The sequence below is a fragment of the Solanum verrucosum genome, unplaced genomic scaffold (assembly GCF_900185275.1).
Source record: "Solanum verrucosum unplaced genomic scaffold, falcon-dt-bn FXZP01000102.1, whole genome shotgun sequence".
Lineage (NCBI taxonomy): Eukaryota > Viridiplantae > Streptophyta > Magnoliopsida > Solanales > Solanaceae > Solanum > Solanum verrucosum.
In genome coordinates, this window is record NW_026019930.1 from 1,994,374 (window position 1) to 2,017,556 (window position 23,183).

General features: G+C 32.0%; 4 protein-coding genes and 1 non-coding gene across 5 annotated transcripts; 2 read left to right on the plus strand and 3 right to left on the minus strand.

The window, feature by feature from the left end:
* Positions 1-3,124: 3,124 nt before the first annotated feature.
* On the minus strand, positions 3,125-5,865 carry LOC125829041 (protein CURVATURE THYLAKOID 1C, chloroplastic). The gene is made up of 6 exons (XM_049508319.1): positions 5,598-5,865; positions 4,713-4,804; positions 4,265-4,351; positions 3,839-3,901; positions 3,633-3,670; positions 3,125-3,335 (listed from the first exon to the last, which is right to left on the minus strand). The coding sequence occupies exons 1-6, from the start codon at positions 5,701-5,703 to the stop codon at positions 3,281-3,283; spliced, it is 441 nt and encodes a 146-aa protein (XP_049364276.1). The 5' UTR covers positions 5,704-5,865; the 3' UTR covers positions 3,125-3,280.
* A 4,894-nt stretch (positions 5,866-10,759) lies between these two features.
* Positions 10,760-11,878, plus strand: LOC125829673 (long-chain-alcohol O-fatty-acyltransferase-like). The gene has a single exon (XM_049508865.1). The coding sequence runs from the start codon at positions 10,810-10,812 to the stop codon at positions 11,866-11,868; it is 1,059 nt and encodes a 352-aa protein (XP_049364822.1). The 5' UTR covers positions 10,760-10,809; the 3' UTR covers positions 11,869-11,878.
* Positions 11,879-17,180: 5,302 nt separating this feature from the next.
* LOC125832880 (U5 spliceosomal RNA) lies at positions 17,181-17,297 on the minus strand. The gene has a single exon (XR_007443276.1). It is a non-coding gene; the product is annotated as a U5 spliceosomal RNA (small nuclear RNA).
* Positions 17,298-17,743: 446 nt separating this feature from the next.
* Positions 17,744-19,529, plus strand: LOC125829188 (photosystem I reaction center subunit VI-2, chloroplastic). Its single transcript, XM_049508441.1, has 3 exons — positions 17,744-17,984; positions 18,683-18,809; positions 19,166-19,529. The coding sequence occupies exons 1-3, from the start codon at positions 17,854-17,856 to the stop codon at positions 19,343-19,345; spliced, it is 438 nt and encodes a 145-aa protein (XP_049364398.1). The 5' UTR covers positions 17,744-17,853; the 3' UTR covers positions 19,346-19,529.
* A 100-nt stretch (positions 19,530-19,629) lies between these two features.
* On the minus strand, positions 19,630-23,027 carry LOC125829177 (rop guanine nucleotide exchange factor 12-like). Its single transcript, XM_049508430.1, has 7 exons — positions 22,589-23,027; positions 21,678-21,794; positions 21,438-21,592; positions 21,261-21,335; positions 20,901-21,170; positions 20,497-20,817; positions 19,630-20,354 (listed from the first exon to the last, which is right to left on the minus strand). The coding sequence occupies exons 1-7, from the start codon at positions 22,671-22,673 to the stop codon at positions 19,968-19,970; spliced, it is 1,410 nt and encodes a 469-aa protein (XP_049364387.1). The 5' UTR covers positions 22,674-23,027; the 3' UTR covers positions 19,630-19,967.
* Positions 23,028-23,183: the final 156 nt, after the last annotated feature.

A 23,183-nucleotide genomic window follows, 5' to 3' on the forward strand; every position in this document is an offset into this window, starting at 1 on the left:
GCAATATGTATTAAAAGTGAATTATGTATGCAATATTTATGTATTATAACTGTTTTTTTAAAATATATTATGCTTGTTTGGTAAGAAATTGACACATTGTATTATAAGTGTATTAAAATGTGTGATAAATGTATTATACATCAATAAAACTTGTATTATATGTGAATAATAAATTGTTCTTTGTAATGTATTAAAACTGTATTATAAATTCATTAAAAGTGATCAAGTGAAAAAAATGATATTACTATAAATGGTAAATATTTTTTTATTATAGTATATTTAAGTAAGTTTCCCATTGTTATTATTTAAAATAATACTTGATTAAGAGCTTCATATATATGTGTGTTGCGTTACAAGTATTACCCACCCATTTGAGTGAAACAATTTCCATTTGCCAACCCACCGTTTATATTACCATCCTTGTTTATGATTGATATAAATCCACATGCATCACCAATCCTCAAATATAGGATATCCAACACCTAAATGTATTTTTGATGTACTTTCAATTTTTAACTACTACTTTTTGCAACTTGTCTTGAGGGTACCAATAACTCAATGTCACTGCACGAAAATATGATGCGCTCACTTTATTTATGTTAATTAAGAATGAAAAATACATTGTCATATACAATTTTTATTACTTAAAATAATACTTGGTTAAGAACTTCATACATATTTGTGTTGCGTTATAAGTATTACCCCGGAAAAGAAAATATTGCAAGTTGCATGTGAAAATACATCAATCCTAGAATATAGGATATCCAACACCTAAATGTAATTTTGAAGTACTTTTGATTTTTAACTGCTACATTTTGCAACTTGTCTTGAGGGTACCCAATAACTCAATGTTACTACACGAAAATATGTAACACTGACACCTATATTTATATAATATTAAAAAATCAAATTAAACTAGAACTGAAAAAACATATTTCAATATGAACTAGGATAAACAAAATCTAACTAGACAGGAATTAAATAAATACCAAATATCAAATCATAAACAAATTAGGATTCCACTTTTGGTTTATATACGTGAACTCAAACTTGTTAAAGAGTTTTTGTTGGATCAGAATGACTATGGCAGACAGTACAAAACCAAAGGAAATTGAGAGAGGGGTGATGTAATTACGACCCGAAACCGTCGTTATTTAGGAAAAGAAAAATCCGGGAAAAATCTGGGTCTTTGTCCCGCCATAGCGGGCCAGATGCCGCTAGGGTGGCGGCACCAGAGCGGGGTAAGCTGGCGCCAGAGCAGGATAGGCGAGGCAGAACGTAAATTGCAAGAAATCTTATTTTCTCCATCTTTCTAAAATACCTAAATAAGTCGTAAAACACCCTATAAACCTCAGAAAAGTTGCTCTAAGCTTGGGAAGAAGGGAGAGAGAGATTTCTAGCATGAGGATGGTGATATCTTGTGGATTCTTGGCCAAAATCACCGTCACGAAGCCCGAAAAATAGGAATCGAAGTCAATAACTCTGTGCAGTTGCTTGGCGCCCAGGTAGGCTAGGTTTTATGAATTGAGTAGTTTACATATGTGCTTACTACGTAATATATGTAAATCAATGGTAGGATTTATGTGTAGACCTTCGTGCACCAAGTGAATTCCATGGGCAATTTCTAGAAATCAAGCAATTGGGTTTATGTCTTGAGAAGAGGAATTGATGACTTGTTAGGGATTCTAGAATTGCTATCTCGGATAGAATTGTTTCAAGAATAAGGATATGAAATCATAAATGGAACTAGAATTATGAATGTATACTAGATCATAAATTGGAGTGATTGAATTTAGGATTTATGATGAATTGTGATTAGATCCTAGAAAGAGGCTTTAGATGATGAACTAGGGCTAAGTATGGTCAAACTAATGCATATATGATAGAGATTGATGAGTAATTCTTAGGTGAAGGTTGGAATTCTATGATTGTGTGATGTATGTTTGTTTTTGCTTCATTATGATACATGTATGTTTATGAATGATGCATTGTTGATCACACTTGTTGTAAATGAGATGAACGAATTATGATTTTCATGAATTCATAAATTAAATGTATGATCTTTAGGATGTACTTGTGGTTGTGATTGTGGTGTGTTGAATGGAATGGTTGTCGCGTTCCGGCATAACTAACTTGGATCGATTGTCACGTTCCGGCATAACTAACTTGGATCGGTTGTCACGTTCCGGCATAACTATGGGATCGGTTGCCACATTCCGGCATAATTAACTTGGATTGGTTGCCATTCCGACACACTAACTGTTTGGGTTTGGATTCCATGAGAGGACCAATGATGTGGTATAATTGTGTGAACTGAGAAACGTGAGGTTGTTTGTAACTGTTGTTGATGTTGTATATGCTCGATATGCGCTTGTGAGTATATGGTTGTATTGACTTGTATATGTTGCACTTACTGGGTATATGTTGTGACGAGGAAGTAAGGATATGAAGTGAACGGTTAGTTGGAATGTATGTAATCGTATTTGGGAATGTTTTTCTACGTGTTAGAATCGTTAGGCTATGATCAAGTACCTAGTAAGTAGGTTGATTGGAAGGTGGTTAATAGTTAGAGTGCTAGTGTAATTTGGAGGTATTTTAAGAGAGGGTAAAGGTGAAGAAGCGAGTGGTTTAATTCATGATCTTACTAGTTGGTTTCTTATATTATGCGGTGGAAGTCGAGTTGACCGATGATGCCTACCAGTACGTGTATTTGTACTGATACTACTCTTGTTATGTCTTTTGACATAGTCTGCATATAGGTTGGTGATGTTTCATTAGGTGAAGACGAAAAAATTCTCCAACAGCTTATATTCTTCCTTCCACATGGTGGGAGCTGTGTCTTTTATTTATCTTGTCCAGTTGTACTCTTAGTAGCTCTTGTACCTGTTTAGACTAGATCCTTGGGAGTTGTTAAATTACTTTACAAGTTTTAACCAAAAGTGTGTCTAAGGATATTATTTTTTTAAAATCATATTATTATATTTATCTCTATTTTCTTTAAATTTTCCGCATGTTTAACTATTGGGATATGAGGGTTCTCCTACTTAGGTGTTAAGAGTGGGTGGCCCGGTGGGTTGGGTCGTGACAGGTGGTGAAAGCACTCTACTTCCAGTTGGCAAAAGGCATATTAACAAATTATAGATGTAAGAAGTGGTATATGAGGAAAAAAAAATGTTGCTCATTTCTGAAGATATCATTTCATCTGTAAAATGATTCAGCATTTTGGTAATGCTTGGATACAGAAGTACAACATGAATTGTATCATCCTATTATTTTCAGATTACTGCCCCAAGATATCTGATATTGATTTATTGATCCCTTGAAACAATTCTTGCCTGTCATTGGAAAAATAAAGAACATGTCAGGTGGAGCGCAATGATATCAACTATGACTGAAGTGAAGCAGACAATTCAATGTGTATGGTTGGACCAACAATACAAACATTTGCATGAAGAATTTGTAGAAGCTTGAAAACAAAATGTGGACATACGAATAACGCAAGTTAGTGGTATTTTTCACTTTATTATATGTGCAAAACAGATATAACAGCTAACAGACACGAAGCAGAGGGCGGGAGGGGGTAAGATTGGAGACACTAGATAAGAGAAGGCAACCTTTGACAGAGTTTTTACCTGTTGGGCTTGAATAAGAGGTATCTGTATACGAACCACTGCAAAAGAGAAAGAACAGGAAATGCGTTAAGTCAATGATTGCCGAGGATATCAGAATAACAACATATTAAACTCACTATTTGACACCTGAAACAATAAAGGAGACAGAAATCTTTCTATTGTTCCTCAATAAATACAGGAGGAAATAAGTGTGCTTCAATACTTACAGAAGAAAACAATATCCCGATGAATTCAAATACACCTGGAATGAGAGGCAGGCTGTCGATTGCCTATTCAAAACTTAAAAAACATCAGTACATTCACAATTCTTAAAAAAAAGACAAAAATCTTTGAATCTCTCAACAGTATAATTTAAAGCAACACTACATCCTCGTCGCGGATACACTGGAAAGAATAACGGTCATTATGGGCCTACAAATGATGTAAGACTACTAGTATGAGGTCATATGTCGCACTAGTAGTATTTCCAGCAGGGGTTATTGGAGCTCAATATGTTCTTGGATAGGTATTGTTAATTGATATTGTCACAAAGATATTGTCAACCACCAAAGAGGCCATATTGTACACTTCTCAATGTGGTATGGACATATAATAACTCCAGCATCTATGTATAATAAAGCAACAAAAATTACCGCGACAAAATTCGAAGAAGCCCAGAAACCAACAATAGCAGCAATTCCCAACCCAATTACAGCAATCCGGTCTTCAGGGTTGTCCCACTGTTTCAACAATCAAACAAGATGCAATTCAACCAATCTAATCACAAAAAGTAAGGTCAGAAGATCTATGTTGCTTTACAGTGTCAATGTCCATGCTTTTTTTTTTCTAGGGGGAGGTGGGTGAAGGCCAAAGAGGAGCGTAGCATGGAATCTTTGCCCTTGTACAATCAACAGAAAATGCAACAATGCAAAAGTGCAAACAATGAACGAAACAGACTGAAGATTAATCGACAACTCCATTTGGTGTCTTTTGCCAAGAAAAATGAGCAGTGGGTTAATTCTGTTTCTCATATGAGTGTCACTACAATGAACTCTTGGAATGAAGATATGAGCGCCGAAAAGGGAAAGAAGGGGAACTCACAACATTCTTTACTGATTTAACTACACTTGGGGAGGATAAGGATTCAGATTCACTGGTAGCCTTTGCTGTTATGGCCAGGTGACCTTGTCTTTCTACAGAAACAGTAACAATTAGAAGATATCTGTAAAATATCAGTACTCCTTATTATATATGATGAAAGCATGAAAACAAACCAAGGAGGAGACGAGACATAAATTGAGCAGGAGAAATTTCATAACTGTCAAGATGATTTATTAGAATCCAGAATCTGAATATGACTTGGCAACTTCAATAAGCTTTCAAAGTCAATTTTACCTAGTTTAGCAGTATCAATTGTTCTGTAACCATATATCAAATGAACCTTCATGAATGTTCTATTTACGGGTTCATTCACCTCCATTCCATAGTAGCCAAAAGTCAATAACAAATTCAGGATAGCTTCTTGTCACAGGCTCAGTTACTTCTATCTATAGTAAATACGGAATAACAATATTGCTTTTGCTAGTAAATGATGTACGTTCATTGAGCATCTCTAACTCTTCTTGTTAAGTCTTCTCTATGGACTAAACACACTACACAAACGAGAAACATCCATACTAGTCTTTAAACTATCTAGTGAAATGTAGCAAAAACAACAGGTGATTTATTGCCAACTGTCATGGATAGAGTTATCTAGTAATTGTGTAAGTGGCAGGTATTCCGTGGATTTAATGGAGGCCCAGACACTACAGTTATTTTAAAAAAAAAGAACTAGTGAAAAGTAGCATCATCCATGTTACAATCCCGGGTTTTACTACTGATCAAATTTCACCTATCAAATTGCAACACAATAACTCAAAATTATACTTCAATAAGACTAATTGCAGAATGAAACTGTAATTGGGGATGTTGAAGAAGAAAACTTACTGGTGGGTACGAAAAGAGTAGATGTGTGAACAGTTCCGAAAAGGGTTTGTCTACCAGTGATGGCGGGCGGAGGAGGATGCAGCTTAGCTACTACTATTGAAGCCATCTGAGAATTTCAACTTTGTGTTTTGTCAAATGGAAACAACAATTAAGGAGAATCTACGAAGAAGTTGAAGCTATTCGAAGCAGATTGGGCAGTGAAGAACACGCAGCCACATACGCCACAACAATAATAAGAGCAAAAGCCGAATGTGGGAATCAGAAGGCCGGCTCTGCTTCACAAAAATTAATCCGTCAGAATTATACGGGTATGAGTAACTTAGGGGTTGTTTGGTTTGAATACAAGTTATATTGTAATAAGTTATGTTGGAATTAGTTTATATCGGGATTAGTTATTCTGTCATTATTTCTTATTGATTGTTTGGTTTGTTGTACTAAAAATAATAATCATTACATACTTTCTAAAAATAAGTGGTTTGATTACAAAAATACCCTTTTATTTAGTTTTTTGTATATATTTTTTTGGTAGAGTTTTAATTAAAATCAAATTTAACTACTCAATCCATCCAACATAGAAAATCCACCCGTAACCCATTTTAAAACTAAATCCAACCTATCCACCAGTAACTACTCAATCTTGATTGCTTAAAAATAAAGCACGAAGACAATTGCACCTTTTGAATATATGGAAGCCATATTTTTCCAATCAGGTTAAATGTCACACTCACTTTCAGCTTTGGAAAACAAAAGAGACACAAAAATAGATTTTCCATAGCCAAAATTCTTAAACCAGGAAGCATTGAAAGAAAGTTAACACAAGAACTATGTCTAAGACGCAGACGATTATAGACATTTATAATAAAAATAATTGAAACCAAAGAGCACAAAATCATATAAGTAAAATTTGCCATATGATCCAAAAGCTCGTCGAATCGAACCTAAAATAAGTTGCGCTTGTGAAAGATTATCAATTAAAGGATTTGTAGAGTAGTTTTGTCATTTAATAAATTTATCCACCATGTGATGGGATTATTATACCACCCTTTTGGAGGGATAACTTATCCTGGTTTATTAATCCTAGGATAAGTTATCCCAAATTTCTCAATCAAACACTAAATTAAGTGCCACTAAATATTTATTCCATAACTATATGTATTTATCCTTCACACCAAACGATCCCTTAAATTTATGTATATATTAATTACTAGTGAATTCATCCGCGCTTTGCGCGGTCATATAAAATAGATAATTTATTAAATATTATTATTATATGAAAGAGGTGTTTATAAATATGATAATATATTTATCTAATATTATATTTAATATATATAAATCTAAGTTGGGATTTTGTGAATATTTTTCAAGAATTTCTCCTTATATAAAAAAAAATATAAAATAAAATAATAATATCTTTCAATAAATGTGCACAGACATACAATTTGATTCCACAAAGAAAAAAGTAAGAAAATTACATGTGATGTATTTATTATTTTTTTAAAGTGAAAGAATACAATATTTATTCTTACAATGTATAAAAAAAATTAAAAATAAATCACATAAATATACTATTTGTCAAAGTAAAAAGAAAATTAAAGAATGGATAACGTTTTTGAGTTTGTTAATGACAATTATTATACTTTTAATATAAAATGAGTAATAATTACCATCAAATAAAGAATAATGATTTAGCCGTGAAAACTCCTACGCACTTATGTTTCAATTCTAAATAAATATAAATAATATTTGTTGTGCACATATAATTTCTTCAGAATTACCTCACTCTCCCTCCCTCCCGTTACTTTATATTTATCAATTTTCATGTCATGCCATAATTCTTGATAGTTCAAAGAACTTGAACATAATAAATATCAAATGAAAAATATATTTCAATCATTAAAATTTATTTTTACGCAATCAGTTATAAAATTTAAAACTTGATTAGTAGTTAGCAGACTTTAAAACATAATTAAGTTACTGATTTGAGCAAAAGGAAATTAATTATAAATTTAAACATGGTTAGTACTTATAGTCGAATTCCAATCATAATTGAGATAAATTCATAAGAAAGTAATATCTCTTCAGGATCTACTCCATTTTAAAATACTAATTTGAATCAAAAGAAATTATAGACTTACAACAATCATAAATCTATATAAATTAAACTTAAGAGGCATCATAGTAATACATAAGAAAGGAAAGAAAGAAAAAATAAAATACATATATCATTACAACTTTAATCATAAAAAATAGAAGGAAAATGAAATCAATACATAATTGTGAGCTCTTGTCTATTCACTTCACAAGACTATCACTATTCAAGAGTTTTCTTTTTGTTATTCAAGTCAAACAAAAGCATGAATATAATATAATAGTGAAAATAAATGATAACTTTGAATTGAATCTTAAGAAATTAAAATTTTAATTTATATAGAAAAAAAATGAAGGAATACCATAAGGTGTCTTAAGTTTTACATTAAATATTTAATGATTATGAATATGAAAAGTTGGAAATTATGAGAATTATAAATATTATTAATAGGGGAAATTAAGTAGATGAGTTATGAGTTATGATAGTATAAAAATATATAAGCAAATATGATGGGAAAACATAGGTAAAGAAGATATAAATATAGCATATCAATTGTATTAATTGATAAACTACGTGGGGTTAATTAATTTATTAATTAATTGTATTAAATAAATTAAAGGAGAAAATATATTTAAATTTGAGAAAAAAGATAAACACTATTGTTGGCTAAAAAGTTTTTATAATTTGGCATGTGAAGAGTCTTAGTTGTAAGTGTTTCTTTATTAATAAAATTATTAATTTGTAATAATTAAGTGATTTACTTTTATAATAACATAATTAATTTAAATTAAAAAAATCTCAACAAAACCACAAAAAAAGAAAAATTGAAATTGAGGCTATAGAGAGGTGCCACATCACCTTCTCTATGCTTCTCCTTTATATATATATATTTGAATTTATATGCAAATCAAACACTGTTATTAATTTTAAATATAAATATTTTATCTTCTAATCAATTATCAAATGTAATTATTTATACAGAATTTAATACATGCATAACTCACCGAGTCAATGTCTCAAGGTCCATTGAACTATGAGAAATTATCTAGTAAAGTCATTGAATTTTCTTTTGTATCAATAAAATCACTTAAGTTTAGTGGCGTATGCAGGATTTTTGTAAGGGGTGTCACCTTTTAAAATGAAAAATAATTAAAAAAATAATGTGACATCATATTCTTTTGGAAAAAAAAGAGAGAATAATATATGAATAAAATACCATTCGGGCTCACTACTATACATTTTCTACAAATAAATATTTTAAAAAAATTATAAAAAAAACTCATGAGTTTTTTTATTTTATTTTAAAGTGTATTCAAAATAAATTTTTAAAATTAATAATATTAAACGTTTCATAAATTGTGTTTAATTAAGTTCTAGATTCAAACATGCAACCTATACCTTTGTGTCAAGGAGTATCACTGTGTATAATATATTCAATTTTTCTTCTTTGGCCCTTAATTATATATGTATATTTACTATTTTTTTCCGATGAAGATGTCACGTGACATCCCTTGAACTTACGTAGATCCGCCTCTGCTCAATTTAAGGTTTTTATCTACAAAAATCATTCAACTACATAAATTCCTAAAATAAATTTGTTATGATAAAATAAATTATTTTATATTCCACGTAAATATGGACCCACAACTAAACATAATTTAAAAGTTTCATCATAATTCTTCTTCTTTTGAATTTACCATTAAAATTATTTGACACGACGAATAAATTATTTATATGTTATATAAATTCGACTCTACATTTATATATCTTTTATATGTTAAATATTAGTGCTTAATATCAGTGTACATCTTCATAAATCATCAATGTCTGTTCTTTCATCAAAATATATCTGAATTTTAAATATTGTCCATTTCTTAGCTCGTATATAAAAGATGCAATTTCATATTCTGAAATGAAAATAACAAAATTTTGGCATCATGATTTTGATGTTGAACGTAATGTATACTTACTGGACTAAGATGTTTCACATCAAGGAAGATAACCCGCAAAATTTGTTCTACGGTGATCTTTTGCTCATCAAACTAAAAGAAAACGGTGGCAATGATTAGAATATTAACACATTAATAAATTATAAAAATATACAGATGTTGAGCTGAGTTTCTATTTATACCATACAAAATAATTTATTTGTTATGTTAGAATATTTAATGTTAAATTAAGAAGAAAAAGAATTACTATAATGATTTTTTTAAAATTATGTTTATTTGTGGGTTCATAATTATATGATATATAAAATAATTTATTATTCCATGTCAAATTTATTTTTATGATAAATGTAGTTGAGTGATTTTTTGAGATAAAAACCTTAAGTCAAGTGATTTTATTGATTAAAAACAAAATTCAATGGCTTTACTAGATAAATTCTCATAGTTTAATGATCTTTTGAGATATTAATTCATAACTCACCTATGAACTAGCTATCAAATGAAGTGTAACTTATTCATGTTTTAAATGTTATATAAATAATTTTATGTTGGATAAAAATATTATTTTGTTATGTATAAAATTCAACACATTTAATAGATGTTTGATTTGTAATTTAAGAATACGCATAACTAATATTATTATAAAGTAAAGTGATTGGAGTTTTTTATTGTCTGTTACTCCCCATGTCCAACAATACTTATTCATTATTAATTTTGCACATTTTAAAAAAATTATAAATAAAAAAATAATTTTATATCACCCTTTGAATATACTAAATATAATATTTTGAAAAGGATAATAAAAAAATGGCTATAATTAATAATAAAAATAAATTAAAAATTAATTATAAAATTATTCATTAATTTCATAGGGTGGAACTTTAATTGGTAAAAAATTGGATGTATAGTTAATGCACGTAAATAGATATTCCAGAATTCACATGTGCAGGATTTTATTTTTTTGTCACATGTGCATCATTGGAATAAGGAGTGCTATATACTGGTAATAGGCTTTATATTTAGTTAAAAAATGTTTTTGATTTCTGATTGCATTTTTACTCATATTAACCTAAAGACCAAAGATTAGACAGACTTTGAGCATCCACTTTTCCTACACTGTGGCTGCTAAAACTAAGAGAGAGAAAGCAGATCAAAAACAGAGTAGCTATCGGCCGCCATGGATGTAAATGTCGAGCTCCAGAATTTCATCCGAGTATGGTTTGCTGCTATTGGAGCTTTATGCTATTGCTATTACTGCGTAACCCGCATTCCTAGCGGCGTCCTAAGGCTTCTCTTTGTCCTTCCTATTGTCTATTTCTTTCTTATTCTCCCTCTCGATCTCTCTTCCTTCCATCTTGGTGCCCCCACAATTTTCTACCTCGTTTGGCTCGCTAATTTCAAGATCCTCCTCTTTTGTTTCGATCGAGGGCCTTTATCCTCTTACTCTTCTTTACCTCTTCTTCATTTCCTCTCCATCGCCCTTCTCCCGGTTAAACCCAAATACGTTATCAGAGACGGATTCAAAATTTCAACTCAGTCGGTGCAGAGTACCGAAAGAGTACCCGGTTTGTTTTGGGGGAAAATAATTTTTTTGGCAGCTATTATTAGGGTATACAATTACAGAGAACTTTTACATTCAAATGTAATTTTGGTTCTCTATTGCTTACACATTTATTTAGCAGTGGAGTTTATCCTTGCAATCACAGTTGTCCCAGTACGAGCTCTTCTAGGGCTAGAAATTGAGCCCCAATTCAACGAACCATACCTCGCCACCTCACTTCAAGACTTTTGGGGCCGTAGATGGAACTTAATGGTGCCGGGGATTTTACGCCCGGCGGTGTATTTCCCTGTCAGGGCTATTTTAACTAGTTCTTTAGGGAAGGAATTAGCCAGTTTACCAGCAATTTTCACTACATTTTTAGTTTCTGGGCTAATGCATGAATTGATCTATTATTACCTCTCCCGCGTGAGACCCACATGGGAAGTGACTTGGTTCTTCGTCTTACATGGGATTTGTGTATGCATTGAGGTTACTGTGAAGAAATTTTTTCATGGCGGCTGGCAGATGAATAGAGTGGTTTCCGGTGTCCTCACAGTGGCGTTTGTGGCTTGGACTGGTGATTGGCTATTTTTCCCACAGATTATTAGGAATGGGTTAGACCAGAAAGCCATTAACGAGTACTACGTTATGGTAGATTTGGTCAAAGATAGGTTGCTGCCAGTTTTGGGAATTTAGATTTTGTTGTTGCTTGGTAAGTACCCGTAATGGGATGGAGTTAGATCTACACTGTTGTAGAGTAATTCTTAAAATTTGGCATTATTTTAGGGCTGACATGCGATATGGTATCATGATATAATATCATAATATGAAATTGAAGTTTTGTTTGGACATGCGATATAAAATTTTTGTGTTGTATAATTTCTCATAAACATAAGAATCTCATAAGTTGTAAAACTATTAAAATAGTCCTAATTGTTTATTCAATTTTAAGAAATAAACAAAAAATTATAAAATCGCATAATAAGTTATTACAAAATTATTTGTTCTTTACTTAAGTAATTGTTTCATCTAACTTCAATTCATCAAACTTTAATTCAATAAAAAAATATTGAACATAACTTGTAGTGTACTAGTCTTTAATATAATCCTCTCATATAGTACGAATAATTTCATTACGTTGAACTTGCATTTCTCAATCATGTGACGGAGAAGATGAACCAACATTGTTACGTTGAGTTGTATTAAATACAAAACGGTAGAAGTAATAAATTAGGCGTTGGAGTAAATGAAGAGTATAAATTTATTACTCAACAATCGATTGGTGTGAGTTAAAGTGATTATATGTTGGTGAGAATAATCAAACACATATGCAGACTCTTAAACTTGTTCCTAAATTTCATTTGACACTCCAACTCAACCTTGTTCCATTTTAACCCTTCAAGTCCAATTTTTATGTTCCATTTTGGCACTTATAAGTGATGTGATAGAGTGTGTGCATCACACTTTTTCTAAGAAAGTGAATAGTGAAGACCAAAAAAATAGTAAAAGAGTGACAGAGTGTGTGCATCACACTTCAACTCTATTTTTTTAATGTATCATTTAACATAAAATACTAATTTTATGATTTCTTTATTTCTATATGTGTTATTCAACTGCAATTTTGCATTTTAAAAATCGGCGTTCATCCGTTAGTTATTGTAAAAAATTAAAATTGATGGATGACATTGATTTTTTTTTTAAAAAGTAACAATTTCTTTTTAAGAGTTTTCCTATATTTTTGCGTGAAAAAATAACCGATGAAAGTGCGTCGATTTTCTTTTGAAAATCAATGACAACCCAACGAAGTTTATCGAGTTTCAACATTTTTTTGTAGTGTTATTAATTAGCAATGAGCATGAGTTTTTTTTACTCGTATTTAGTTGATGAAAAATTTGAAAGCTGATATTTTCGTTAGTCCAAATAGACTAGATATGGAAAAAAAAAAGGTGGTGTTATTTAATTAAATTAATTGTTTAAAAAAGAAAACCAACACACTTTCGTCGATTATTTTTTCACACAATAATGTACAAAATTAAAAATGATGTTCATCCATTAATATTTTAAAATAAAATAAAATATGACGTTGATTTTTAAAATGAAAAAGTGGAAATGAAGAACATAAATAAAAATAAAGAAATCATAAATTTAGTATTTTGTGTTTAAATGATACTATAAAAATTAGAGTTGGAGGATTAAATGGAACAATGCTAAGTTAGCATGACAATGAAAAATGAGGACAAGTTAGAGGAATTGTGTATGTGTTTTTAGGCTTAAGACATCCACAGCCACTCAAAGTTGTCCGCATAATTCATTTGGACACCTCAACCTAACGTTATACCTATTGAACACTTCTACAAACTCGAATTTAACCATTTAAACACTTTTTGACAATCAGCTAAAAGTATAAAATGTGTGTACCCCACTCGCGATGAAGTGGCAGATTGACGAATCAATGATATACATGTGGCATTTTGAGCTAAAATAATAATTAAAAATTTATAAAGAAAAAAAAGAAAGGAAAAGGGCATGTCCGGCTGTCCTCCCACCGTCGACCTTGCAACCTTTTCTATTCAAAGTGCTTTTCTTCCATTCACTGTCTCTTAAGTTTTAATTCAACTAAAAATCAATCAAACTATGTTTATTAAAGAAAAAAAATGAAATAGTAAACTGTATATTCTTCTTTAATTTCTTTATTTTTTTCCTTTTCTCATCTCAGATTAAAGAAGAAATTTCAAGGAAATTCAACCATTAATGAACTGTTTGTGAAGAGATTTCCAGCTTTAAATTGAACCCTTCTTTAATTTCTTCATTTATATCCCTTTTCAACTTTTCTCTTCCATAGTTAATTTTGATTTTGGTTTTTTTTTTTCCAGAAGAAATTACTCATTTTTATTCCTTTTTATCTTGTTTATGTTTTGGATGGTGAAGAAGAAAATTTTAATTTTTGTAAAGGTAGTAGTGCTTTCCACATGAATATGATAGTGGTGAGGGAGAATGTGAAGTGGCTGAATATAAGAAGGAAAGAGAAGGGTGGATAGTGGTGGTATTAACGGCAGCGGGCGCAGTGGAAATGGTTGTGGTGGTGCCGGCAGACGCGGTGGAAATGGGTTATGGTGAAAGAAGAAAGAAGAAGAAAGAGAAAAAAAAATATAGCTAAAAATTGTTGGTCACACGTTGAATATGTGTGAAATGCACTTTTCATGCCATGTCAGCTAAAAGTGTTTAATATGTACTTATTTTGAATATCTTAAGGGGTCGTTTGGTACAAAGATGCATAATGCAGGGATTACTAATGCATGAATTGGTAATGCAGGGTTTAGTAATGCAGGAATTAGTTTTTCTCAAGTGTTTGGTTCATGTTTCCCATTTTATCTTATGTTTGATTTAAAATTCTAGAAAAAGTTTTTTTTCTATTATACCCTTGAGTTATTATCAGATTTTATATTTCATTTAATATGTCAAATTAAATACTAAAATATATTTAAAAAATTATTATTAAATTTTGAGGTATGATATGCCACCATAGAAATCCTTGATAGCATGGTATATTAACCTTAAACTTAACATAGATTTAAGGATACTTAAATTGTTCAAATACACAAAGCTTTTTTTAAAAAAAAAATAGTTCAAGTGGTCAATCGACGAACTACATTTTAAAAAAAAACTAAAAAAACCAACTCAATATAACAAATCAAACATGAAAAAAAAATATTAATTTGTGAAATCATCAAACTACATGGAACAAATTTGGAGAATTTAAAAGAATATTTATAAATATTCTCATATAAATAAAAAAGAGCATTAAATTACAAAAAAAAAAATTAGGAAAAAAGATTTGGGGATAGTTTTAGTCATTTAGGGGTCTTTATCCAAGGATTGTTAAACCTTAGATTAGTTATCCTTCCCTTTTCTAGGGATAAAATAAGACTTTGTATGAGGTATAACTAATCCATTGATTAGGTTAAATAAAGTAACCAAACAATGTTTTTGTTGGACTAAATTTTAATACATGAACTATTTTGATTAATACCTCCTACCAAACGGGTCCTAAGTGTTCAATAGGTACATCTCATAGTTAAGGTGTCCAAGTGAATTATGTGGATAACTTTGAGTTGCTGGTGATGACTTAAGAAGTGCCAAAATGGAACATAAAAATTGGAGTTGAAGGGTTAAAATGGAACAAGGTTGAGTTGGAGTGTCAAAATGAAATTTAGGGACAAGTTTAAGGGTCTACATATGTGTTTTAAAAAGTAATGGTGTGATTATAAATTTTATTTACATATGAAATAAATGGTTAGTAGATATAAATGTGGGGTTGTTTTAACAAAATATAAACTTGCGGATCATTTTTTGTGCTGAAAATATCTCAAATCATGATATAGAATTCCCACATCATGATTTTTGGAGAATATGGAATCACATCTCATGATATGGAATCAACGTAAAATTGCATGTCCAAACGTTGATTTCATCTCACAATTCCATATCGTAATATGGTATCGCATGGCCAAACACCTACTTAGTTTGGTGATTAAGCAAATTTTAATTACGTGATTAGTGTTTTTGCGGGTCATGTGAATCGGATCGTGAGTTGCACATGTGTTAAAAAGGGGTTAAGTTTGACAAAAAGAGAAAAGGATTGAAAACACTTTCAAAATTGGTGTGAATTATTATTTTTTAGTTTTATTTTCAAACTATTGACATACTTTAAAATACCCATCTACTTGATTAACTAAACTTGAATATAACTCTGATTTTTTCACATGGGTGAAATATATTCCTAGGATTCGTTTGGTGTGACAGATAAAGAAAAATAATTCTGGAATAAGTTTTTAGTACTCCTCAATTCTTTGGCTAGTTACAAAGTGTGGGATAACTTATCCCAAAATTAATAATTATGACTGAGATAAGGTATCCCTATTTATGGAGGGAATACTAATCTCGAGATAAACATGTAAAATAACAAAAGTATCCTCTTTTATAAACAAATAACGTTTCTTAGAAATTATGTCATGCATATTTGACAAACCAATACAAAATAATCTCAATATAACTTATTTCATCATAACTTGTCTTCAAACCAAAAGACCTCTAAATTCTCATTAAGTTCGGTAGTGTTTTCAACCCTTCTCTTGGATTTTATTAAGAGTTACATATTCCTACAAGAGTTTGAAACCACTTGTTATGCCATGTGGCAGATCACATGTATATTTTAAGTTGAGTCAATCAAGTAAATGGTATTTTTAAGACTGTCAATAATTCGGGATGAATCTAATAATTCACGCTAAGTTCAACGGTGTATTTAATACTTCTCTCTTGATAAAAACAATTTACTCTTACCTATCATTTTTAAGGCTTAGGACCAAAACGATACACTTCTCATAGATATCAGAGATTATTTTTAATCTAAGGAGTAGATATCTTAAGACCAAAATAATTCATCCTTTGTACATTAAGGACTATTTTCACCATGTTCTTATTTATATGGGCGATGTACATATGATTGAGAAAGACAAAAACATGATGAAAGTTCTACTTGTAATCTTTTACAAACTTGTTATTAGTTTATGTTATCATATACATGATTTTCATTTTTACACCTAAAAAATCTTCATTTTTATACCTACAAAATCTGAAAAGATCAAAAAAATAAATGAAAAAATTGAAGTGCCCATAAAAGATAGATCATTTTCTCAAGAATGTGAAGGTTTTTTGAGAAATAAGCATGAACAATTGTTGGAACAAAGTTAATTTTCAGATTAAATTTATAATAAGGAGGTTTTTTGAGAAATAAGCATGAACAGTTGTTAGAACAAGTTAATTTTCAGATTAAATTTATTATAAGGAGTCTTTTTGAACATGAGCAATTGTTAGGACAAGTTAATTTTCAAACTAAATTTATAATAAGGATTTCAAGGGACTAAAAGCAAAAGACAGCTTAAAATTAACTGATGTTATAATAAAAGTTAAATTCAATAAACAAAACTTTCAGACTTGAATTGTAGGGGGTCACTCAAAGAAGAGAACCCCTCCAAAAATGAGCGTATGCCACTATGGTCAGAGCGCACACGGTATTCTTTAGTAAAAGGCGAAAGAATAGTTCGCTTTGTGCTCACTGCGTGGGTGCGTGAGTTTTGCACTGCCCTTGTACTGACATTTTATATTTTTAACAGAAGTCACGGTTTACTCTCCCCTTAACGATGTGGGAATCGCCTGACACTTTTCCTCAGCCGTCTTATTAACTTTGTTGGCATCTAAGTGTAGGCTCTTCACCATTGGAAAAATGATACAGAAAGCTAGCTGATTTTATTTTAATTAATCACATAGAGTGTCTCTACTAATATCTTGAGTGTTTAAATGAAATTTATCGTCAAATTTTGGACTGTCAATGTAAACCACATTGTATAAACAGACAAGTTAAAATCTTTTTTGTTCTTTGCCTGATTGAGAAGTTGGACAAAATTTACAATTTAATTAGAAGGGATAGGATAATGATAAATCCATCCTGGACACACGTGTCACCACTCGAATGGGACTTCAAATCTCTAGAAATATATCCAGTTTCCAACGTGTCATGTTCAAATCCATGCAAAAAAAGATTCAAACAAAACCATAACATATTCACAATCACATCATTTTCTGAACCACAACTAATTTCCTAGTCTGAAACAGAGCCCAATAATGGCGTCTATGGCAACTCTTACTGCAGTGCAGCCCACCAGTAGTGTCAAGGGCCTAGCCGGAAGCTCCATTGCTGGAACTAAACTAAATGTTAGATCATCTCGCCTCAATTTGAAGCAATCTAAATCCAGGTAAGGTACTGGATGGCCAATGTCTCGGATTTTAGTAGTCTCTTTGATCAAGCTTTCAATATCTGCTTATTAATTTTAGAAAGTTCTTTTAGAGATTAGCAATTTGTGTTTGACGAATCAACTTGCAAAGCAATTTGTCAATATTAGAGCAACAATAGTATTTAACAAAGGTTTCAAAAGACTTTTGGGGGAAAAAACTATTTTTTTGTTCTGAAAAATAACTTCTACTACTCAAAAAGTATTTATTTTTTTCTAAAAGTTTGGTCAAATAACTCAATTCTCTGACAAAAGCACATTTTTTACAAACTATGCACATGTATATAAAAAAAGAAGCACACATATAATAAAATAACACTCATTTTTGAAGCCACAGACTCTAAATTATGAATTCGCCTATGTTTATGAACAGGGTAGTTTTTTGTCTGTCAAACACGCACTTAATTAGTTTGGTTAGTGGTAAAGTCTAAAGATTGAATTAGTTTTTTTTAATAACCGTGGTGTCCATCCAGCTTATGTGCACCTCTATTTATTCCATCGAGCACCTGTTGGCTGTTACCTCCCATCAGCATGGTTTATATGAGGGTGTTAAGAAATGTTATTATATTCATCTGAGCTTTCGAAGATAGAAATTAAAGATGAGTTATGGGCTTGTAAGAATTATTTTTGTTGCTTCGACTGATTATGATAAACTTGTGTAGGGCTGGTGCTGTGGTTGCAAAATATGGTGACAAGAGTGTATACTTTGACTTGGAGGATTTGGGCAACACAACTGGTCAGTGGGACTTGTATGGATCAGATGCACCTTCACCCTACAACTCCCTTCAGGTATTATTTGTCTCTCTCCCCTTAGAAAGCATCCCACATTTCTTTATTGCAAAAATGCTTCATATTAACTTGCCATGCCAGAATGGTAGCCTTGAATTAACTGGTAAAGTAGTTGTCATGTGACCAGGAGGTCACGGGTTCAACAGTAGACCCTAGTGGTCCAGCCCTTCCTCAAACTCCGCGCAAAGCGTTAGTGCACCGAGCTCCCCATTTTTTCGTCTACTTGCCATGCCTGTGTTAAATAGTTGTATTTGTGTATGTTGGCTCCTCATTTACTAGCTAGTTGCAGTATCGATTATTCGCCAGAACATTACGGAGTTATAACTGTCTTTTTCCTATTATTTTGTATTTGGTAGAGCAAGTTCTTTGAGACATTTGCTGCTCCTTTCACAAAGAGAGGTCTGTTGCTCAAGTTCTTGATATTGGGAGGTGGCTCAACTCTTGCTTACTTCAGTTCAACTGCATCAGGGGATATCCTACCAATCAAGAAAGGCCCCCAACTTCCACCAAAGCTCGGTCCACGTGGCAAGATCTAATTGCTTCCCAATCCAAAATTTCTTTACCTTAATTTTGTAATTGATGTATCATCTATATAACAGCCTGTAAGTGTACATTGAAGCTTACCTCAGACCTCTGTTACAACAAGATAAATCTTCTGGAAAGTTTGAAGCATTGCTTTCTAAGTTTGTAGCTTATGATATTTTATCATCTTCGCTCGGATGTATTCTTGCTGGTTCATCATGCCTTTGTGATATTGTAAACAATACTCTGGAAAAGAACATGAAAGGTAGACTGATAAAGGAATAGTAGTGTTTAACTGTATGGACACCAAATCTCTCTTACATACTTCCTTTCCAATAAATCTAAAGACCAAAGGCCATACAAACTAACATATATAGTACTATTTGCAAAAAATAAAAAATTCACTTTGTTTTTTCAACAAGGTGACATCTTGTACACAGTAAATCACTTCAAAAGAAGTGCCACAGACCAAATAGGTCTACTAAATTTTCCCTACTTACAAAAGGAATGGCTTAGTTGAATCCTAAATGGGTGAGATCCATCTCAATATGTACATTTGAGGACGAGCTTTCAGACTTCCGTGAATTCTGATGGCAGTCCTCGTGAGGTAAACTAAAATTCTGCAGTGCCAATCAATTAGTGACGTGCAGTTGGACTTCTACACATACCTAAGTTCTCTAGGTAAGAAAACCTCTTGTTGGTGACTATGCTAGAAGGGTTGCATTTAATCTTCGCGTTAATATCTTTATAAGTTGGGTCCTCCTTCAAATATTTCTTTGTGTTGTTGTCTTCTTGATCAGGTGTCCAACCGATGAAGTCTAAAAGTGTCAATGAAGTTCCATTCTCAGCAGAGTTAAGCTTTCCTACTTCTTCTTTATCTGATAATGGTCTCTTTACTTCTCCATTGGAAGGATTTTGGGCAATAGCATCTGCTTGGAGAACATCTTCAATTCGTGACATGATTGTGAATGCCCTGCTTTCTATTATTCTTGAATAGCTTTCTAAAATAGCTTGCCCCACATCCTGCAAAATCAAGTAAAATCTTGTTCCATTAATTCATGTCATATTCTCTAGAAGTTGAATCACCCAATAGAAGCAAAGAAAACAAGTCTATATTCTCTAGAATATGAAATTGGAAGTAAATCAAAATGTGCATGCTTCGTACTTTGTTGTATTGGATTTTACTAATGTCTAGTTTTGACTGAGGAATTCCAGGGAACCGCTGCTTAAGAATTAACAAGATGACTTCTGCTCTTTCTTCAAACATTTCTCTCTTCTCAAAGCTAATAGTTGAACCCCAGGATGATTTCCCATCTTTAGCATTCATCTTTCTTTTCCAGATAACTACAGAAGCCTCAATCCTGTCCTTGAGGTCTAAAATTTTATGTTCTGAAGACATGTCCATAGTTGTGAAGAAGTAATCTGGATCAAAGTATTCATCGGTGATGCTTTTGTAGATCGAATCTCCTAGGCTTGCTCTCCCATTCTAAACATAGTAAAAGGGAAATGTTAACACACAAGATCACAAGCTTGAAGTAAGTTAAAAGTGAGATTCATGATTTTTTAGACCTTAGGTAGGGATTCTATATAACTTTCTGGGATCTCCATTTCTGACAAGACTTGAGCATTTATCGCCATGGACGCTTTATGAACTTGGATTACTGAATCCTTCTGAAATTGCAGCCATTTCCTCATTGGATCAGACAAGCCGTTAGGAGGAACCTTAGGAGTAGGTATCCACCATTTGTCATCTTTCCTGCTGTTTGTTTCTTCCTGTGATTCATCATCTTTTGATACATACGAGAACTCACTTTGATCGTTAAGGCCATCTAAGCAATCCTGTTGGTCATTAATCCAGGCATAAACACCAATCAGGACAATTGAGATCACTTAGGAAAACAAAAACAAAAAAAACTTCATATCTCTTACAATAAGCATTGCATCTAGCTTCCGTAGAGCTGGAATGTTCATTTGAAGATCAGATCGCTGCTTTGTTACCATAACCTGATAGAGAAATTAAATGAACGTATGATCGATCACTCTTGTTGTACGGTAGATATATGAAATATGCAACAAAGAGTTTGAAGGAGAGAGAGGTAGAGGTACCTCCATGTTTGTTCCAGTTTTTGATACTTGTCTACAAGGAACAAATTCAACAATGTGATCTGTGACAGATAAAAGCCAACCAATTTCTTTTCTCCATTTTGCTTTTCTCTCAGCTGGCATTGGCTCTAATCTTTTCCTCTCTCCGAAAACAGAAGCTGCACATATCATACATTGATAAGAAAAGTTGACTTCTCCGATTAGTAACAGATCAACAAATTTTAGTTATACACTGATGATTACCTGCTAGATTTGTGATTGCATTTGACAAAGCCAGCGCAGACGAGACACCCTTTCCTCCACCAGACATATCCTCACCAAGGAGCAACTTTGAAAACTTTTCCTTCATCAACTCCATATCTAAATAGGACCAAAAGAGTCAGTGTTTCAGCAATGTGGTAAATGCCAGTGGCGGAGCCAGGGATTCACAAAAAAAAAAACATCCTATGTTGGGGATTCATCAACTTACATATACGCGGAAAAAATCATTTTTGCCCTATTAATATACATATTACAATATAATTTGAACCCCTTGTGCCCCTCTGCTTCTGCCCATGAATGCATAAAACATGCAAACCACATCTTTTGACTACAATATATCAAGATCCTATATATCAATTCATTTACTAAGTACTTTTCACCCAAAAGATGAAAATTTTCTGAATAATTACCCCTAAAGGAGAAATGGAACATTTTGTTAGCTTTGGCCAGATAACCTTAGTTAATGCTTTAGACATGTTCAATCATTTAAGACCCTCAAGCATAGCACAATTTTTCTTTTCAAAAGTAAAGCATTAAAGGTGACAGCAATGGTGGAGCTAGGGTCCCCTCTTTTATCGAAAATTAGACTCTATACATAATTAGTTTTTATGTATATATATATTAGATGTTGAATCCGTTTGGCTTCTTCATATATGTATTTCTTTGTATTTTGAATACCCTTAGTGAAAATCTTGACATTGTCACACGGTGACAGAAAGGAAATATTGAAAATATAGATCTTTATGAAAATTAGTTATTATCAGAGACAACAGGGCTTTAACAATTGACTAAAGTTTTGTGTTTCATGGAGAATGAACAAAATCAAGAATCCATCCACACACACACACAATTTTTTTTGTGAATTTTCTAAAAAAGGGAAGAAGATGACTTACCTGAACGAGGGCTAGTGACCGTTGAATCGTTGGCCAAACGTGACTTGCATCCAGCCATTGAATTATTGTTCGTTTCAAGAATCATGTTTCACACATTCTATAAAAATGTGTCTTAGAAAATGGAACTTATGACAAGAAAGTTAATGAAATGGGGGTTTGTTTGTGAGGTGAAAAAGAATGAAAATTTGTGAAGAAAAAGGTTGTGTTTCTGCAGGTACAGAGAGAAAGGGATAGAAGCAAAGTGTTTTGTGATGGATAATTGTGGGGAGGATGTTTTGGTGTTTAATTCTTAGTTTAAGTGAATGGTTGGAAGAACGTGGTGTGCATGTTTGTTTTGAAGAATGATAGAAACAGGATGTAATGTCACTGGCCTCTTGCTTTGACTAATTATACAAATGCAATTATGTGTTTGTGTAATTGCGTTTGTACATTTGTTTGCTTGCTATTAGCTGGTTGTTATAAGACAATGAATAAGTCTGTTTTGCTTTTAAAGTCAGGCCACCCAACTTAATTAAAAGGTGATCAAGATAAGTTCAAATCAAACGTGTGCAAAAATTCCTCCTAAAATGTTCCTTAGTCGCTAGGAGGAGACTTA